This window comes from Dendropsophus ebraccatus, chromosome 1 (genome assembly GCF_027789765.1).
Source record: "Dendropsophus ebraccatus isolate aDenEbr1 chromosome 1, aDenEbr1.pat, whole genome shotgun sequence".
NCBI classification, from domain to species: domain Eukaryota; kingdom Metazoa; phylum Chordata; class Amphibia; order Anura; family Hylidae; genus Dendropsophus; species Dendropsophus ebraccatus.
In genome coordinates, this window is record NC_091454.1 from 78,046,702 (window position 1) to 78,067,557 (window position 20,856).

At 38.0% G+C, this 20,856-nt stretch overlaps 1 protein-coding gene across 1 annotated transcript in view; it reads left to right on the forward strand.

Annotated features, from left to right (window-relative positions):
• LOC138783023 (dynein axonemal heavy chain 3-like) overlaps positions 1-20,856 on the forward strand; it is an 877,176-nt gene that overhangs the window by 210,663 nt on the left and 645,657 nt on the right. Inside the window, exons 8-12 of the mRNA XM_069957145.1 lie at positions 9,096-9,200; positions 10,249-10,379; positions 10,827-11,022; positions 11,726-11,929; positions 18,113-18,247. Of these exons, the coding sequence (XP_069813246.1) occupies positions 9,096-9,200; positions 10,249-10,379; positions 10,827-11,022; positions 11,726-11,929; positions 18,113-18,247 (771 nt within the window). The remainder of the gene's footprint in view (positions 1-9,095; positions 9,201-10,248; positions 10,380-10,826; positions 11,023-11,725; positions 11,930-18,112; positions 18,248-20,856) is intronic.

The following is a 20,856-nucleotide window of genomic DNA, read 5'->3' on the forward strand; positions in this document are numbered from 1 at the left end:
ATACATGTTCACCTATGGGTGAAAGTCATCTTTTTTTAAATTGTAACTAAAGACATTCTGGATGAAACTATAATAAAAAGTGCCTATTCTCATATCTATCTCACTTTCTGTACTAAGAAATTGAACTTTTCACCAGTATTATAAAGACAGTGGGGGGGATATTTATCAAACATGGTGTAAAGGGAAACTGGCTCAGTTGCCCCTAGCAACCAATTAGATTCCACCTTTCATTTTCCAAAGAATGTGAGGAATGAAAGGTGGAATCTGATTGGTTGCTATGGGCAACTGAGCCAGTTTCACTTTACACCATGTTTGATAAATCTCCCCCACTCTGTTTATTTGCAAAATAAACTTTTATAAGAAATTTTAGCCCAACAAGTTTTGAAACAATAATTATATTACAATGGAATGATCACCGTGGCTATACACAACAGTAATAACATACGAACAAACAGATTGTAGAGTCTGTGCACCAAAGATATTGTCATTGAAAATGGAACAGCTGGTGCCGAGATGTAGCCTGGTGTTTTAATAAGAAGTCTTATCCATTTCCCATAATTTAAATACTAGCTGCAGTATTCAAGCTTAAAATGTATATCCGATCAATCAGCTGAAAGGACAACATAGGCAGTGGTTTACATAGGACAGTGCGTTTGGACATTTGGTATATATCTGTGACATTAAAGGAAACATGCTCACCTTTAGGAGTTCCATCAGATATAAACTCAGTAAAGAAAATAATGCCACGTAAAATAGTAAAAAAACAAGAACAAAACTCTAAAAAAAAAAACAACAGGTGGTGTGGTGTCATTGAATACAACAATAACAATTACAACAATTACAATAAACAAGCAATTGACAAAGGTTTAAAAATAAATATATATCCTTAAGAATGAAACATACCAGTGTGGGAGAAAGTAAATTTAGTAAAAATGTACCAGATTGTAATGTACATAATAAAAGTAGGAAATCTTTGTATATGTAATAGGGCTGCTTGAACATCTGAGCAGATGGCTAATATATATATATATATATATATATATATATATATATATATATATATATATATACACACACATTTATATGGAACCCTGGTGAGGAATACATAAAAATAATAAAAATAGAAGGTTTATGTCGTATATGTGTACTAAATGGGCCGCAGTACACCCATGGTGCATTCTGAGGGAAAGATGACACTGGGATTGGTCTGCATGTGTGTTATAGAAAGTAGACAGGTTTCCCTTAGCTATATGCCTACACAGGAGCAGTTTAGTGGGCACTTTAGGGTTTGGCAAAGAGCAGCACTTGATATACTCATATGGATTCTCCCCATTCTAAATCTCTTCATCTGCTATGTTTTGTATCGCCCACAAGGGCTTTCCTGGTTAATACAATTTATATTAGCTTCCTCTGCCACTGATTTTTGAGCATCGTGTATAGTATAATACTGGTTTTAATGTCTCCCTTACAGGTATTTTTATTACTTATTGATCTTTTGTTTTAATCAAACTTGCTTATTTATTGTAACCCTTATACTCTCTCTTATGTAAATTCTACTCATTGTATTCATGAATTTGGAACACAATGTAAGGCTATGTACCCACAATGTCTTTCTAGGGGAAGTAACAGCCATTGTTTTTAAAATAACAGCCCTCATTTTATAAAAACAGCCATAAATATAATCATTATTAACAACAGTCATTATAAAATAATGGCTATCCCTCCATCCATCCATCTCTCTTTCTCTCTACATAAAGTACATGTCTTGTGGAATTCCCTTCTCCAGACTTTTATCATGGGTTGTGCCATTTCACATTACTTCAACACATTTACTAATGTGTATATCAGAAATGTAATTATTTCAGATATAAGCTGCTGTTTCATATTATCTCCTTTTAAAAGGCAAGTCTGTTATTGACAATTGCTATTAATATTGTGAAGTGAAGAAAGTGACTGCTTTCTACAACATTGCATTTGAATGACTGAAATATTTATACTTCAATTCATCTTGTAAAGCATTATCTGTAAACATAGACGAGAGGCAATAATAGCAGGAGCAGTGATAAGATTTGAAAATTAATTTACCTAAGACCATAATGAATTATTTGATGTAATATTAGAAAATTATCTGCGCACACATGATTTATACACAATCTTTTAAAAAAATCATTACAATTGTAAATTATTTTATTTTCTTTAGGTAAAATCTATCAATGCCATTTAATGAAATGTATGTTTTATGATAGAAATAAGGAATACATAAAGAAAAAAGCTATAGGAGAGAACTAAACATGAAGTACCAGAACAGAAATCATGACAAGAAAGCCGACAGACAAATAATCAAATAGCAGAAGTAATATTAAGGGAATGTTCACACTGAGTAAATGTGACAGAAATCTGCTGTGGAATCCCGCCTGCCTCAGTGTGACACTGTTTGTCTATGGGAGGGCGCACCTCTGCTCGTGCTTCTATCCGCTCAAAGAATTGACATGTCAATTCTTTGAGCAGAGAGCGAAGGCGTGCGAGCATAGAGACGCCGTTTGACACTGAGGCAGGCCGGATTTCCACTGTGGAATTATGCCACATACCCTTCATTCTAAATTCCTAGTTGACAAACATTCTGTATAAAACATTTGTTTAAGGCTATGTTCACACTATGTAAAACAACGGCCGTTGTTTTCACTGGCCGGAATTTTGCGGTAAAAAAAAAGGCTGTAGAATATTAGCATGTTTTTAATCGGGCTGAAACATGTCATTTAATTGAAATACTGCGACTAGCCCAATAAACCACTCAGTAAATTTTTTACATTAAAATTAAGTTTAATTTGGCCGAAATAAATTTTACGTGTGCAAATAAATGTCATGATCAGCCGTAGTCTTATACGCTGTGTGCATCATACGACCATAGTTCGTACAAATTGCTATATCGTATTATCCTCAAAACAACGGCCATAGTTTTGAGGTGAAAACTACGGCCGTTGTTTTACGTAGTGTGAACATAGCCTAAGGGAACCTGAACCTGGAGGGAATACAGGGACCGATTGGACCAGCGTGATTGGACCAGCCCTCTGACCTCCAGATCACACAGAACACAGACTGGCAGGAAAGGGAGATAAATGGAGAAGGCCCAGCACTAGACTAGCAGAAGAAACCAGATGGGTGTGGTGGAACCTGTCAATCACCACACAGTGCTGGAATACTGACTCATGTCCAAAATGCAGTCTTGGCCGTGCTTTATGGACATCAGTCTGAACAGACGTGGACATAACAATTTGTCTTTCTTTTTTTTACTCTTTCAGGCCAGATTCACACACAGTATAACACCGGACGTTCTGTGACCCAGCCGTGTGACAGGATGGCTGGTGTCAGTGACATTAATTTATTTTGAAATGGGATGATGGCACGTTCGGGTGTGCCCTCAGCCCAATTGCTAATAGCCAGAGCCCTACTCTACATTGTGTGAACTGTCAGTGTTGTGCTGCCACTATTCAATGAATAGCGACTGCACAAAACTGACCTGTCAGTTTTCGCTGCGGACGCTTGGAATCTGTCCGGAGTACTTTCTATGTGTATACACTTTGTCTGGGATTCCATTGATTTCAATGCAATGTAAATTTTTAATTAATCACGGCCGGTGTTGCAATTTGCAACCATGTTTGGGATTAATTGAAAATTTACTTTGTGTGAACATTGCCTCATGGTACTATATACATGTAAAGGGCGTTTAAGTAAATAACATAAAAGAAAAAACACGTACAATAAACTAAACTAAATGAGAGTCAGACTGGTACAGAGGAAGAGAGGACCTTGCCCATGAGAACAAATTTTAAGGAAAGGGAAAAAGAGGCAGCAGATGAGTGAAGAAGCTTTTTATATTGTAGGGTATTGGTAGTTTGGTTATTGTAGGTTGAAGGCTTATTGTAGATTTACAAACCAAATCTACTACTCATTCAATAAAGCAATATTTTCTCACATTCCTTCTGATCTTTCCCCCAACTAACCTATGACTGTGTCCCTTTTTTCTGAGGTCTCCAGAACTGGACACAGTATTCCAGATGTGGTCTCACTAGAGCTCTATACAGCGGGATCACAATCTCCCTCTTCCTACTGGTTATACCTCTAGCTATATAGCTCAGCATACAATTATTTTTCCCTACCGCCTGGTTGCACTGGTGACTTATTTAAAGGCTGTCAGAAATCACTACCCCTAAATCCTTCTCTCTGCCAATATGATACTCATATAGAGGATTTCTTCTCTCCAAGTGCATTAATTTACATTGAACTGCAGTTTTTATTGTTTGGACCACTTATCTAGTAAAGCTAAATCATCATTCATATTACTGACACCTCCAGGAATATTAACACTATTGCACACTTTTGTGTCACCAGCAAACAGACAGACTTTACCTACAAACCTTCTCCTATGTCACTTACAAACATATTTAAAAGAATAGGACCCCAAACAGACTCTTGTGGCACACCACTTGTAACCAGTCTCTGCTCAGAATATACACCATTAACAGCAACCCTCTGATATCTATCCTGCAGCCAACCAAAAGTCTAATGAACTAACAGGGATTAAGTCCAATTTTCTTTAACTTTTCTATCAGCTTTTTATGGGGAACTGTATCAAAGGCTTTGCTGAAGTACAGATATCCATGGCACCACCTTTATCCTATACTTTTGTGAAATAATCTAAGAAATCAAAGAGATTAGTCTAACATGATCGGCCCGCAGTAAAACCATGCTGGTTTGGATGCATCAAATTGTTGATACTAAAGTAATCCAATACCTTCTTTTTAGAAGAGTTTCCATATTTTTTTCTACTACAGATGTTAAGGTAACTGGCCTATAGTTACTGAGCCCTTCTTTACTACCCTTCTTGTGCATGAGTATAACATTGGCCATTCTTTAATCATCAGGAATAGAGATGAGTGAAGCAGCTGAAAATTTGTTGTTGTTGTTTCAGTGTCAATAATTGGAAAATGACAATTAAAAATAAAATGTCAGTCAGCCAGTAAATCATTTAATTTCCACCATGGACAGCAGTTGACCTTTGGTGGATCAGCGGAGTAATATCAATTGTCTCCCAGGAAAGCGGTGGCCATCGGTGGACCTGCGGCATCAAATCAACTTTTCTCCTAGGGCTGCAATGGACATTGGCGAGTCAATGAAGTATACTTTTTCTATAGACATCATTAAACACCGGTGGATCAGCAGGATTAAATAGTACTTTTTTTTCCAGAACAGCAGTAGACATTCTAAAGCAGAAGCCCCATCATGGGCAGTGGTCCTAGAAGGCTCCAGAACAGACACCTGGACATGGTACCGATAGCTCTCTTTGACCCTGAGGGGTCTAGCACTAGCACTTTCCTTTTTTCTTTATGAGAAAAGAAAGAAAGCCCCCAATGAATAGACACACAGAAACTTTTTTTTTTAACAACTCACGTTAAATTACTGTAATCTGACAGTAGAGCTGAATGGGCCATTAAGTCAATTGAGATACACTTAAATAGACTGGAAAACCCAACCCACTGATCGCAGTGGGTGGTTCATCCGAGCAGGCACACTGGTAGCCCCTTCTGGACTGCTGCTGTTGCTGGCTTGTGGTATTTGTTGGGTGCCTTTTTGAGTGGTATCCATTGAGTGTCCTTTCCCTCCTTACCCAGAATTCTTGGATGGGACCTGATGCTGGGTTGGTGGCAGAGACACAGCTTCATCCTCTGATGATGACGCTGAGGGTGTCATTTGTGGGCGTAGCATAGCATCTGCTATGCTCACCAGGAGCTCTCTTGTTGATGGCACTGGCAATTGCAATTGGGTCCCACACACCCAATCACCACTCTCACAACTCTGTCTTTGATTGGGACAACCTTTGACAAGTTTGGACATATTTTTCTTATTTTTAAATGAAACCAAAGAAATTTTATTTACTGGGATGCACGCCTTGGTATAACGTGAAATAATGTGTACCCAGCGATTCACTATAATGCAGTACCAGCAGCCAGTAGCTTGTTATGCCCACCCAGTGACTTGGTATAATGTACAAATAATGACTTGCTATAATGCAAAACCTACAATCAACTTGCAATCCACCCTCCTATCCTCTCCTCTCTGTCCCTATCTCTCTGTTCTTCTCTGTCTGTTATTTTCTCTATTCTCTAACTGCCTGCTGCAACCTACTCCCCACAACACACAGCTGACTGCCCGCTTCCAGGAATCAAATCACCCTATATAGAGGTGTGACATCTTAGAGGGCTTTGCAGCTGATTGGACGAGCGCAAGGGATTGTGGTTAATCCCTTGCTGCCACCCAGTGACAGTACTGTAAACTAATATGTGCGGCCACTATTGCGGCAGCCATGTTTAGCTAATTTGGAACAAATCGCTGTGAATTTGCTTCGCTGAACGAGGCAAATTGACAGTGCAATTCACTTCGCTCATCTCTAATCATGAACATCTTATTTTAGGAGGGATTGGTTACAAATCTAAGTTCTTTAAGAAGGCCAAGGCCTTATTAATCTTTAAACGGGCAAGTTCTTGTTATTTAAATACCCCCCCATTTTCTAAAAAAAATCTATTTTTAAAATTCAATACTTTTGTTGTGTATGATTGTATTTTAAACCATAAACACAGTTGGTGACTGGACCCTACATTCTCTTCCATTCTAACTTCCGACACCCAATCCCCTTTAGTAAATACTAAATCTAGAATGTTCTTTCCTCTGGTTGGTGACCTCACAAGCTGTTTAAAGATGCCCCTGTAAGGGCCCCCATTACATTCTTGCTTTTACATGTAAGTTCACAAGGGATAATTCAATCCACATTCGGTATGTTGAAGTCACCCATAACTACAATGTCCCCTTTTAATTATATGTTTTCATAGCCTTTTAGATAACACTTATCCTAATAACTGAGAGTCTCCAGTTCTTTATAGTAGGTCCAGACATACTGTACTTGACTAATTATAAAGTCTTGTAGTTTCTAATAAAGTTTTCTCAAATATATGAAGGTGCAAATCAGCTTAATGCCTATAGAACCCTTACTGAGGAGAATCACAAAGGGTCACACATTATTGGACAAAAGAGCAATCCCTCATTTGTTGGGTGATCACATCTTTAGTGTGACCATTTAAATAACCGGTAATCGCCTGACTATCTTCCTGTGTGGACAACTGTCATGAAGTGCTGTGCTTACCTTTTCAGTTAAAATGTTTAACATGATTAAAGATTAGAAAAATCTACTTGGCCCGAGACATTTATTCACATTAATATTAGAGATGACCACATTTGAATACCGGTGACTGAAGAAGTTGAATGTAGCCCTAGGGAGTCTTATACAGCCTGTGGCTATGTTCACACAACGTATATTTCATAAAAGTGCGTCCGTTGTTTGCCATCGGCAACAAGGGCCGTCCTTTTTTAGAAAATATATGTTGACTTGTCTTCTATGGAATCCCGGCCTATGTTACTATGTATACTATGTGTATACGTTCCGGCCGGGATGCCTCGCGGCGCCCTAAAAAAAACTGACATGTCAGTTTTCTGCAGTTGCAGAAAACTGTGTCAGTTCACACTATGGACCGAGTGGCTCTGGCCGCCTGCTCCATAGGGTGCAGTGGGGAGTTCAGATGTGGGAACTCACGGATGCGCCCGCATCAGAACTATGTGGCTGCAAAGATCATCCGGCCGGTACTGCAGTACCAGCTGGGATGATCTTTTCAGAGACGGAACGTAACGGAACGGCCGTTCTCTTACGTAGTCTGCACATGGCCTGTGGTTGTATCTATGTTTTCCCAGACTCCCTAGAGCTGCATCCAACTTCTTTAACCACTGGTATTCAAATGCTGAACAATCGAGTTGCTCTCATCTTATACCCATGAAAGCATGTATTCACATTTTCACACCAGTTTACAGTTTCCATATTAAACTAGTTTATATTTTGATTATTAGACAACTTTGGGAATATATTTACTTTACTTACACACTTTACACTTTATTTACCTTGTGTGAATTCTTAGTTACAGCCTATGTTAGAGTCTAAAGCTGTGTTAACAATTCCTCAGTCTTCAGAGCTAAAATGTCCTAGTATTCTTCTCTGGCTCAATGTCTACACAGAGCCTGCTCCAGTGATATCAATTTTGGAAGTGTAATCTTTACACCAGGCATTATACAGTGATCTGAGCCATGAAAAACTTACTGTTCCAGAGAATTATAGGAGCTCAGTTAAGCGTTTATGGATGTCTCTGGTGACAGGTGTTTTTGATGTTAAAGATCAGAACTGTGAATGTTGTTCAGTCATATAACTGCTCAGTTTAAAATAAGGAATGCAATATAAACATAGGATACTCTAAATTCTTATTTAGAATATAGAGAATCACTTTTAGGGTATGGTCCCACAGTAAAATAAAAGGAATTCATTGAATTGCGGCCGCAGAAAACTGGCATGTCAGTTATTTGCGGGTCCGCACGGGATCCCGGCCAGAGCGTTTACGATGTGTATATGCTCCGGCCGGGATCCCATAGAAATGTAGGCAATGTTCCACACTGCATAAAGTACGGCCGTTGTTGCTGATGGCAACAATGGCCGTACTTTCACGTAGTGGGAACATAGCCTAAATATGAAAAAAATATGACAAAAAAAAGTCTTTTTTTATATCTAATTGTAACTTAACTGCATACTTAAAGGGGTTATTCAGTGCTAATAAAACATGGCCACTTTCTTTCAGAGACAACACGACTCAATGAAACTGAGCAGCAAAACCCCGCCCAAGCTGGAGACAAGAGTGGGGCTGTCTCTGGAAGAAAGTGGCCATGTTTTTGTAGCGCTGGATAACCCCTTTAACTGTTCTACTAACTTAGGATTTCACTTAAGGTGAACATTCTAATCATTAAGTCAAAAAGCTAATGTTAGGAATACTTTTTCCTAATATTCCAAAGTTTTGGTCATATTGAATATGAAGGTGCTAACCATCTACGTATGCAAAAATATCTTGGAAATTTTCATTTTTGCCCATTTCTGACTGTCCTCCTATATGACTGACCTCCACAATATACTGTATAGATATTAGAATATATTGTGTTCTCTCTTTTCCCAGGAGGTGGAGGAAAACTATATATATGCCATAAAGAAATCAATGCTTGATTACATTTTGTTGGACCCAATGGAACAGCAGAGGCTTGGAATTGAAATTACCCCAAAGGTATAACTTTAATTTTCTTCTCTCATCTTGAAGCTTTATCTTTCTTAAAATACACAAATGTCTTTTTAGGGTTTTCTAGCAGTCCACCTTGAGGCTTTACTCTCTATAAATAAGCTCCTAGTAGACACCTTCTTTACTTGGCAGAATAATGAATATATATAGATTTTGTTAGCGGAGAAAGAAATTATGTGTCTAAAAACAGTGTCCCAAATTGCACGTTTTGTCCAAATAGACACAGGTCATTTCTTTGCTTGATAATGAGGCTTCACAGCTGAAGTTAGAGAGCTATTGTGGGCTGCAGAAAAAAGTGTGCTTCATGTGTGGAACAAATGAGACTTCTATTTGTAATAGAGCTGGCCCTGTGGGAGCATTGTATTTGATGGAGCTCATACAATGGTTTATCAGAGCATTTTCCATTCTCAGGAGACTGCATGGAAAGGTGGTATAGTACTGCCATCACATTTCTCACATCTATCACCTCTCCAGTTAATGTGATCCTTCTATGTACGCTGTAGATACAGATCTGAAATGTGCAAAGCTAAAGGGGAATGGTGGCAGTAATAAAAATGCTGTGGTCATGATGATAGAAAGTGACAAAGGAAGGAAGGAGACAGGCGGACAGGGTGATTGCATTGAAATGAGAAGAGTGGCAGTCACAGTGAGAGCTGCAAGAGAAGAGCTGTCAGGCAGTATATACATTGTGTATTGTTATTTAAATGATCAGATAGTGGTTCCGATAGCTATCTATATTTGTTCCACAGTGGACCTAGGCTTACATTAGCTAGCTCCGTAGAGAATAGGCAATCATTTTATTAAAAAACTTTATGGGCAATCTATTAGTTTAGTATAAATGTTATTACATTGCATTTTTATGTCATTGCTAAAACTTCAGATTGTTTTACTTTATCAAATAGGAGACGGCTTTAATGTATATAGAAAAGAATTAAAGTCAATGACATATTTAACATATTTAACTACAAATTTTTTTTATTTTTTAAATATCATATTTCTATGCGGTTTCATATAATATTTTTTCTTTTGCATCTAGATGTCTAACAGTGCTGGACGGAAATGTTTTCCATGGCATGAAAGTGTTAATGTTGCACGTGTCAAACTGAGAGAAAACTTGCACATCACTAATCCTGTCATGACCAAGATTCTTCTTCACTTCCATAGCAAGTATGTTCTCAATGATACTGCCACACATGCTGTAGTAGAATTGGGTTACTACTTCTACTGTGTAAATTTACCATATAGAACGGAACATAGGATAATGCAATATTTTATATATGAACTATGAAGGTTGTTTGTATATTTCCAAAGACAAGAATCACCTATTGAGGTTTAATCCATCTGCTTCGCCACATGTACTCTGTTAACAGGCTTCACATACTTTAAATGACTATAATCACTCATTTTGACCTTCCACCTCATAACTGATCACTGATGTACTCCTGCTGATCTTCATACTCCTTTGACTCACTTAAATGTAGGATGTATTGCCAGTAACTAGATAATTGTATCATGTAGTGAGCAGATGGATATCATTTAATGTATGAGATTTTGATATGCCTTGATGATGGAAGGCTGTCCTTAACATTCAAGTTGAATCCATTTTGTTTTCAGTTACGCAGCGTTTAGCCTGGTTGATATTGAAAGTCTCCTTAAAAGTTTTCCAATGACGTTGGACAAGCTTAATGTGCACATGAGCAATGTTGTCAAAAAAAGAGCCCAACTTCTTCAGGAAACATGGATGAAGGAATGTTGTGACATTGTAGAAGAAAACAGAGACCAAATAGAAGCTGTAATGCCAGAGGATGAGGTGAGTGCAATTTTTTTTGGTGACATCTCATCTTCAATTTTACCATCTTTATTATAAAATAATTTTAAAGTCTTGCACTTTTCATTCTCACCACTGGGGATAAAACTAAGCTGAGACTGCCTGTCCTGTCAGCAATGATAACATAACATGGTGGTGTTCATAGTACAGAATAGATAATGTCATGATGCCCTAATTTGGGCAAAATTGCGGAAAAAATCAGTGATTTTATGCAAATCATGGCAGAACTGTAGCCAGGAGACACTGAAAGTATAAATCTTTTTGGGTGGCCATGGGCCCCCCAGGAGCTCCTGCCCGAAGCGGACCTATTATAATCCGCTTTTATCAGCCCCACACCTGTCCCCCGGCTGTGTAGTATTGTAATTGAGCTCTATTCACTCTAATGGAATGGAGCTGCAAAACCACATCCAAGTTTCTAGAAAAAAGCAGCCATGTTTTTCTAAGCCTGGATAACCTCTTCTGTGAAAGGCTATGTTCAAACACAGTTTCTGGGCCTAATTTCGAGTTGTATTGGCTAAAAAAAATGGACCAAAACTTAAAAAAAAAACTGAAATATTTGTAAATCGAAAAACTCTTTGTGAACAAAGCCGTACATTACCTGAATGCATATTTATTATATATGCTTTATTGAACTAGGCATGACAGCAGAGCAGTGATTTCCATCCATGTTTTGTTTTTCCACTAGGGTTTGCGAAGAAAGAAAATGGATCATTTATTCTGCAGCCTAGCAATTCTAATGTCCAATCTTCAAAGACGTATAGTGGAGACCTCTCTAACTGACCTAGTGGAAATGATGGAAACCTACTGTGAAGGGAATCACTATGAAGGAAATTATCCATCTGACAGTCATTGGTACTCAATGAAACCTCATCTTATTTTCTTATTTATGGTATGTGTAAACTGCATTACTTTTCATTGCAACCTTAGGGAAGCTGTTGAAATATTTAAACTATAGAATTTTTAAAGCAGCTGTTCAATCAGGAGCTTAAAAACGATATTGAGGTCAGTACCTAACCGGGAAGATTACCTGCTATTTATTTTCCTTAGTACTTGCTGCTTGGCTGCTTTTTAGGACAGAGCAGTGATCTGTACCAAGGTTTAGTTACAGTGCTTAGAGGGAGTCTGCATTAGGCTATGTTCACACAACGTCAAAAAATAGAGAAAAGGCATCCGATTTGGATATTTAAAAAAACTTTCGTTATTGCCACGATTAAACTGACTGCAATGGCAATGCATTGAAGTTAATGGAAAGACGGATGTCCAATGCACAAATGTATTGAATAACAGACGTTTTTACCGCGGACGTCAAAATAATGAACATGATCATTATTTTTGGACGTCTTTTGCAAACAGCAGATGTTTTAATTAGTTGTTCACACACAATTTTTCTTTTTTTTCCCTGTTCTTTCTCCGTTTTACTATTAAATTAAATGGACTTTTCAATTAAGCCACACTCAGAGGCCAATTAGTAACACCAAGCTAGAATAATGTACCAACAGCCGTCATTGCACTAAGGGGAGGCCAGGCTGCTAAATATCGTCTGTTATTTTAGACTCAAAATCACGGACATCATTTTAAACAGAGCTAAAAAAACATTGTGTGAACATAGCCTTAGTCTGAGACACACCTTCTGCCTCATCATAGGTTTGGGCTGCTGCTTCCTTCCTCCTCTGCCTTCTCCGAGTATAAATACAAGCCTGTCACTGGTTACCCAGGAAGTCAATGCCGAGACCGCAAGGTCACAACGATTATAAATGACAGATTACTAAACCTCTGGTGAGAAAAAATAAAATATGATTATCAGATTATTGCTACACAAGTAGTAAAACATATAGTATAAAAGAGCTTGGAGGGTCACTTTAAAGCGACTCTGTACCCACAATCTGACCCCCACTGTTTGTACCTTCGGATAGCTGCTTTTACTCTAAAATCTGTCCTGAGGTCCGTTCGGTAGGTGATGCAGTTATTTTTAGTCTTCCTCGCTAATATCAGTGATCTATTTTATTGAAATCATCTTTATCATGCCGCCTTTATTAGTTATACTCTTTCAGAAAACTTCAGTGTAGTTGTACCTTAACGATCCAGCCCATGTGCCGTGTTCTCACAACTGATGAATAGGAAAATACCTGCCCGGAGAATTCCTAATGATGAAGAGTGCGGGGAGGAGGGACAGATACCTTCTTTTGCTTTTCCTGCTTCTCTCTTTTACGCCGGATCACTCTAACCTGTCCTGTAACCCTGTGTTCTGAAGAAAAAATTGTGTTACTTTTCCATTATTCATTAAGTCCTTCAGTAGCTAAAAGGAGTATTTTGAGAATGGCTTACTATGACAGTTAAATGATAATCTGCATTTAATTCTTTTTCTATGAGATGTTCACAAGGTATATGGCTGACATGTGAAAGATATGACAGCGCTCTTTGTTTTCATCTAATGATGGCACTTAGTCTGCTAGTCTGATAAAAAATCCTCTTGATTATTTGAATTACAAATCATTATTTCCACACAAAACATCAATACGTATGTTGACAGTGTCATGCAACACTAACTTCTGTCATTCTTAGCAAAATCCTGGCACTAAATCTGTGCTAGAAATCAAGCCCATTTGCAGAACCGTAAATACAGATGGCGATGAAGCATCCTTGTGGAAGCTAAACAGGGAAAGATACACCATAACACTTGCAAATATTTGACAAACACATTTGTTTGTTTAATCTATTTGGTATCATTTCCAGTGTGAAAAAGCTTTTATTCCCCACCCTTTTTTACAGCATGCTCAAACTTGTCACTTATACAGTATCTACTTATATAAAGCCAAAAGATGCAACACTAGAAGTCATATAGGGATATTTGTTCTACATATGTATGACAAAACATATATATTAAAAGAAGATGTTTTCTACTAGTATATTGATAAAAATAATGTTTTGACTATGCACTTACATCTACCTTTATTAGCCACCAATAGGCTATGGCCCCACGTGTTTTTAGGTGAAAAAACAGAGGTTTTCTTTTTTATAATGATGGCAATAAATAATGATCATGATCATTAATAACAGTCTCCACAATAAAAATACCACTAGGTGGTAACTGCAGTATATTCTGTGTGCCAATCACTTTTATTAGATTGTTAAATTTCATAAAGACAAGGTGAACATATAGTATGATAAGTATGTATTTGAATATGCCAAACTCAGTGAAGTATATTTTTTTGTTTTTGGCATGCATATACAATTGATTTTTGTGTTTTCCCTTTATAAATATTTTTGGGGAAAAAATAAGGTCTTGTCTGTTATTGCTTTCAAGTGTCTGTATTTTTTTTTGTATGGGAAATTTTAATAATCCATATTTTGCAAGGTGAAAGTCTTATTTTTGCTATTAATTAATCTCAGCCAGCCACCATGTCACAGCTTTAGGCTATGTTCACACAATGTAAGTGTCATATTAATCACTGCTGTTGTTGCTAATTTGCAACAACGGTCATGATTAATATGACACTTACTTAGGGCTGCCCTCTATTGAATCCCGGCCAGAGTGTATACTTATAGTCAGTTCATTGGATAGCAGCTGCAGAGAACCTGTCAGTTCACACAATGCAGCGTGCGGCTCTGGCCGCACACTCCATTATGTGCTGCGGGGAATTCGGATGTGGGTGCACACTGATGCGCTCCCATCCGAATTCAGCAGCAGTGAAGATCATCAGGCTGGTACTGCACTATCGGGCGGGACGATCTTCTCTAAAATTGGCTGTTCAGTGACCCGCCCAGTGTCTTACGCCTTGTGAACATAGCCACATACATGATTTAACAGTAAATTCCTGCATTTTTAGTCTTCCTCGCTAATATCAGTGATCTATTTTATTGAAATCATCTTTATCTACTCATGCCGCCTTTATTAGTTATACTTTTTCAGAAAACTTCAGTGTAGTTGTGAAATTATTGGAAACTTTTTCTCTTAACGATAATTCGAAATCAATTTAATAAATTTAAACTCCAATTTAAATGGTTTGGGAAAGACGACTGGACCATTGTACAGAAACATGCACTTTTTACCTCTTGGTTCACCTCTGCTCCTCATAGATTGTAAGAAAGCAGGACTATTACCACTATTTCAGTGATTCTTCAAGCTGGCTTTAGGTTACCATATTTTTAACATACATGGTACTTTTTAGACCATTGTAACTTAACAATGTACTCAACAAACAATGCTATAGAGAATCCAGATCTGCGGCAGATGTGACTGGCTGATGGTCTATCAAATCAGAGGGTACTAGTACATGAAGCGATTGGCTTCTAGTAGCACTTTCCGAGACTGTAGTGCTTTTTACCTGTGCCAGGATGAACTGCTCCCTTGGATACCAGCTAAGGTGGCTGCATTTTATTTTTTTTATTACACAGGCCCCATGAGGCAGCGGTCATATTCTATGTTGAGAGTGATTTGTATATGTAAATACTTGCCTTCTTCTGTTTTATCTTTTTTTCTCTTATTTTAGAATAGCATTTTTTTAAGGAGTGGGAGCCTCAGGTGGATGTAACAGAAAAGGGGCAGATTTGCGTGGGCGGGTGCAGGTGTGGCAAGGCAGGGAGGAGGTAAGAGTGGTAAGAGGGTGCACAATTAAGTCCATTAAATATGAAGGGAAGATGGGTATGAGGGAAGAACTACTGATGGGGAGGGAGGTATACAGTATGGAGTCCTAACTGATAGGGAACTTACAGTATAGGAGCCTAACTGCAGTGGGGCATACAGTATGGTGGTTATGGGGCTACAGTGTAGAGGCATACTGTGTTTTTCCAAAAATAAGATATACCCTGAAAATAAGTCTTATTTTCAAAGAAACATGGTAGCAGCTCACATTAATTTATATTTGGCATATTTTCTATTGTGTACTTTTGGCGTCTAATGACATTCCATATTTGACCTTTTTCTATTTTTTACGTTTGTCTTTTCTATGAACTGATAGGGCAAGTGAGGTTTTGTTTAATGAGTGATTTAAACTTTTAAGACTTGTAAGTAGAATTTGTGGTTCACCTGTCAATTAGTGAGCTTTTTGTCTAGCTAAAGCCATAAAGATTATGTAAAGCCTTCTTCTTTAGGTGATCCTTAGACTGCCACATTATGACGAGTACACATTAAGGAATAAAATGATTTTCCCATTGAAATGTACTTTTCTTTTTGAATCTTAATGAAAGGATTACTTGACTAGGTTTAAAGGTTTGGAAACACATATAATTTCTTTCATGGACACATTCATTACTTCTTCACCTTATATGACAAGCACTAAATAATTGTGAGGGCAAAACATACAATAAAATACAAATAAAATACAATAAAAGGAACAAACAAATAACAACAACTTTTTCTGGCTAATTGAGTCTGTTAGCTCTTGAAACTGAAAGGATCTAGTTTTGTTTTGCAGACTGTTTACATGTGCTATTTACTAGTTATTGTATTAGAGAAATTGGTTAAATAACTTCAATGTATAACATATAAGTTTCATTTTCATACTTTCAAAGACCTAGCTGTTAATTCAGAGGAAGACAAAAAAAATCCCTATGAGGGTAGCCACAAACCTAAGGGCCTTATTACTAGGGATGAGCGAACTGTCGGACTTTTGGTCTGACGGCATCTTCGCTCAATTACTATGCCTGCGATGCCTACGATCCCGGGTGCATAGTTGCGATCCCGGGAATCTGCGGGCAGGATCTTCCAGGGAATTCAAGATACATTCCCTGGATTTCCAGGGAATGTATCTTGAATTCCCTGGAAGATCCCGGCCACAGATTCCCGGGAGCGCAACTATGCACCCAGGATTGCAGGCATCGCACTGGAGGGAGTGGCTTTCAGACTTTCATCTCTACTTTTTACACAGGGAGATTATTGTCCAAGCATGCCAGTATTGCCCTGTGTAATAGGTCTGACAATGCACGTTCTTTGGCTAATCGGGCTGCTCATCTGGCAAATAATTTTTTGCCATCGCATCGGCTGCAATGGCTGATTTCAGCAACTGATTGAACCTTGTAAAAGCTCTGATCACAGATGTTGGTGCTTAGTTACTAAATGGCTCTGGTTGTCTAATATCACTTACCCTATCTCCTTTGCTATCCTTCATGCAGCCATAGAGAAAACATTTGATTGTTTTGACTTGTAATGTTCTTAAAGGGAATGTCATACCATATTATAGATTTATTTAGCTCCCATTGAACTCAATGGTACCTGTATAAATTGGGATGTAAAGAGTCCCAAATTGGTAAGAGGCAGAAAGTATTATTTTATATTATTCTTTGGATACATAATTGTTTCTCTTAAGTGAAGTAATCTCTGCCCGTAAGTGGGCCACCTCAGCTGCAAGACCCTTTGACACCAACTATGGTTGCAATCATACCCATGCCCTGGACATTCTCCCCTATAAAATATAACCCATGCTACCTTGGTGGTTAGTACTGTAATCCTTGCAGCGCTGGGGTCCTGGGTTCACATCCCACTAAGGACAACATCTGTGTTTGTGTGGGTTTCCTCCAGGTAGTCTGGTTTCCTCCCACACAAAATATACAGATAGGTGTTTGGAATTTAAATTGTAAGGTCACATGCAGACAGGGACCAATCTGAGCAACAAGATATGTCAAGCTATGTAAAGCTATGTGTACTCTATAATATAAAGTAATTATTGTACACCCTCAATAACATTAGTCAATGTATACATGTTTTCATAGTATTTTAGACTTTTATGGGGAAATTTACACAAACCTTTTATAGTATTAGTCTCTTAGTCACCTATATCAACAAATCAGCTTTCTTTTCCCATATTGCTCTGGTAAAATAAAAACGGAGTTGGTTTTCATAGGCAACAAAGCGAATCTTACTATAAAAAAAAGCTTGATCAATCTCTTACGCCTTCATGCGTAATTTAGAAAACTTTCATATTTATGATAATATTATGCTCTGGACATCTGCTTTATCTGTTTGTATGACATGTGAAATGGCTTCTTCGCACAAACCAATAAACATGACTTATTTAAATAGCTATTGTTCCCTTGTAAAATGAAGACCAACTATAATGTGTTATTCCTCCTGCAGAAACCTTTCTTAAAAGAATCGGATGTCAGCTTTAATCCATCTGTTGAAGAGATTGTCTGTGGCTTTGACAATGTGGTGGAAAGTTTAGTTATCAGTGTCCAGCAGATGCCAAGGATTGAGAATTTTCTTTTCCAGGTAATTTGTTACAAATCCATTGTATTCATCTTTCTTAATCAATTAGCCAAAATGAAAGGAGAGAGCGAGAAAAAGACATAGCCCTGGTAACCCTAGTGAAATCTCATTATTCTCATTATTGGCTAGGCAGTAAAAAGAATATGCATGCTCATAAAGACACTGGCAATGCTAAGATAATAGTAGAAACAATAATGATGGTTATTTAAATGTTGCTTTGTATTCATATCAAATTTAGAACAACTAAAGAGAATGAGGCAACAGTTATAAACGTACAATGATCAGAAAATTGTCCTTGTTTACCAAATAAACCAATCAGAGCTTAGCTGTCATTATTTGAGCAGTTTTGAAATGTAAATGCTGTATATTGATTGGTTGCTATGGGCTGCTTTTCTCAAATACAGTTCTGATAAAAGAGGCCCAGTGTGAAAATGTGCCCAAATTCTGGTGCAATCTGTGCAAAGGTAAACCAAGGGATTTTAGGATAAAGAGTAAATATAGTCAGGGTGCATTTTCACCATTGCCATAAATCGTACATGCAAAGCTTTTCTTTATAAGGCTATATGCACACTTTGTTTAACAGTGCCCCTTGCATAACATCTAAACACAAAAAACAAAGGGCCTAACTAAGGAAGATGACAGGGTGGTCAAAACCACCATATGCAAAAGGAAGGGCCCTCAGCCAAAATCTCACCATGTTCAGCTTCCTTTGCTGATAAAATGTAACTTTTATTGGCTTATAGATAAAAGTATGACTATATTGTGATGCAATTGAAAAACACACTGATACCCAGCCTGACTAATAAGGAGTAATTCCCTACTGGGACTAGTATAGTCAGATGTAGCTACAGTCTATTTACTATCTCATAGATATTACTAACTAAGCTCAGCTGATGGTATTGTGCTGTTTAAAACATAAACCGCATAAACCGCACAAACTGCATAGCCCCTTGCATAACAACGGACGCTGATAAAATCCTGGCCGTCTGGCTCTGTATTGGCAGCAGGAACATTCTTTTTTTACAACTGACTTGCACCCTCAGGTTTGCCCGCAAATTAATTAACCATTTACTTCAACACAAAGTGTGTCCGCTGGCAGCACATTACATTGTGTGAACAGCTATTATTTCTGGATGGTGTTCATTGAGCAACATCCTGCAATAATAGGCATGTATGTTATTTCTAAAGAACGGGCGTTAAAATGACAATGTGTGCATTGACTTCAATGCAACTCCACCCCTGCAGTAAAGAACGTACACTGATTCAATTGTAATCAGCATCTGTTCTTTACTTAAAAAAAAAAAACGTTGTGTGAACATAGCCTAACACTGGAACATACTTCTACACTGAGCCACTTCTTGCATAGAACACTTTTAGGCATCTTATACTTCAGCCATGGCCTGTTGGGTTGACCACTTAAAGCGTAACTATAAAATATTTTGACCATTCAGTTTTAGTTAGCTTAGGTCATGATAAGAATTTTTTCAATATACATTAATAACCTAAAATAAACAGTTTTTTAACCCTTTAAGGACATGGCCCATTTTCGTTTTTACGTTTTCGGTTTTTCCTCCTTGTGTTTAAAAGGTCATAGCACTTGCATTTTTCCACCTAGAAACCCCCATGACCCCTTATTTTTTGCGTCACTAATTGTACTTTGCAATTACAGGCTGAATTTTTGCATAAAGTACACTGCGAAACCAGAAAAAAATTCGAAGTGTGGTGAAATTGAAAAAAAAAACGCATTTCTTTTATTTGGGGGAAATGTGTTTTTACGCCATTCACCCTGGGGTAAAACTGACTTGTTATGCATGTTCCTCAAGTCGTTACGATTAAAACGATATATAACATGTATAACTTATATTGTATCTGATGGCCTGTAAAAAATTCAAACCGTTGTTAACCAATATACGTTCCTTAAAATCGCTCCATTCCCAGGCTTATAGCGCTTTTATCCTTTGGTCTATGGGGCTGTGCGAGGTGTCATTTTTTGCGCCATGATTTGATCTTTCTATCGGTACCTTGATTGCCCATATACGTCTTTTTGATCGCTTTTTATTACATTTTTTCTGGATTTGATGCGACCAAAAATGCGCAATTTTGCACTTTGGGATTTTTTTGCGCTGACGCCGTTTACCGTACGAGATCAGGAATGTGATTAATTAATAGTTCGGGCGATTACGCACGCGGCGATAGCAAACATGTTTATTTATTTATTTATTTGTTTACTTTTATTTAAAACCTGGGAAAAGGGGGGTGATTCAGACTTTTATTAGGGGAGGGGGCTTTTTACTATTAACAACACTTTTTTTTTTTTTTTTACACATATACTAGAAGCCCCCCTGGGGGACTTCTAGTATATACACTTGGATCTCTCATTGAGATCTCTGCAGCATAGATATGCTGCAGAGATCCATGAGATCGGCACTCGTTTGCTTTCGGCTGCTGCAGCCGGAAGTAAACGAGTGCCGAGCCGAGGACGGCGCCATCTTGGACGCGTCCCCGGCCGGCATCAGTAACGGAAATCGCTCCTCCGGGACAAGGTCCCGGAGGAGCGATCTCCCCCACTAGACACCAGGGAAACGTTGCCTCCGGTAATCGGAGGCAGCTGT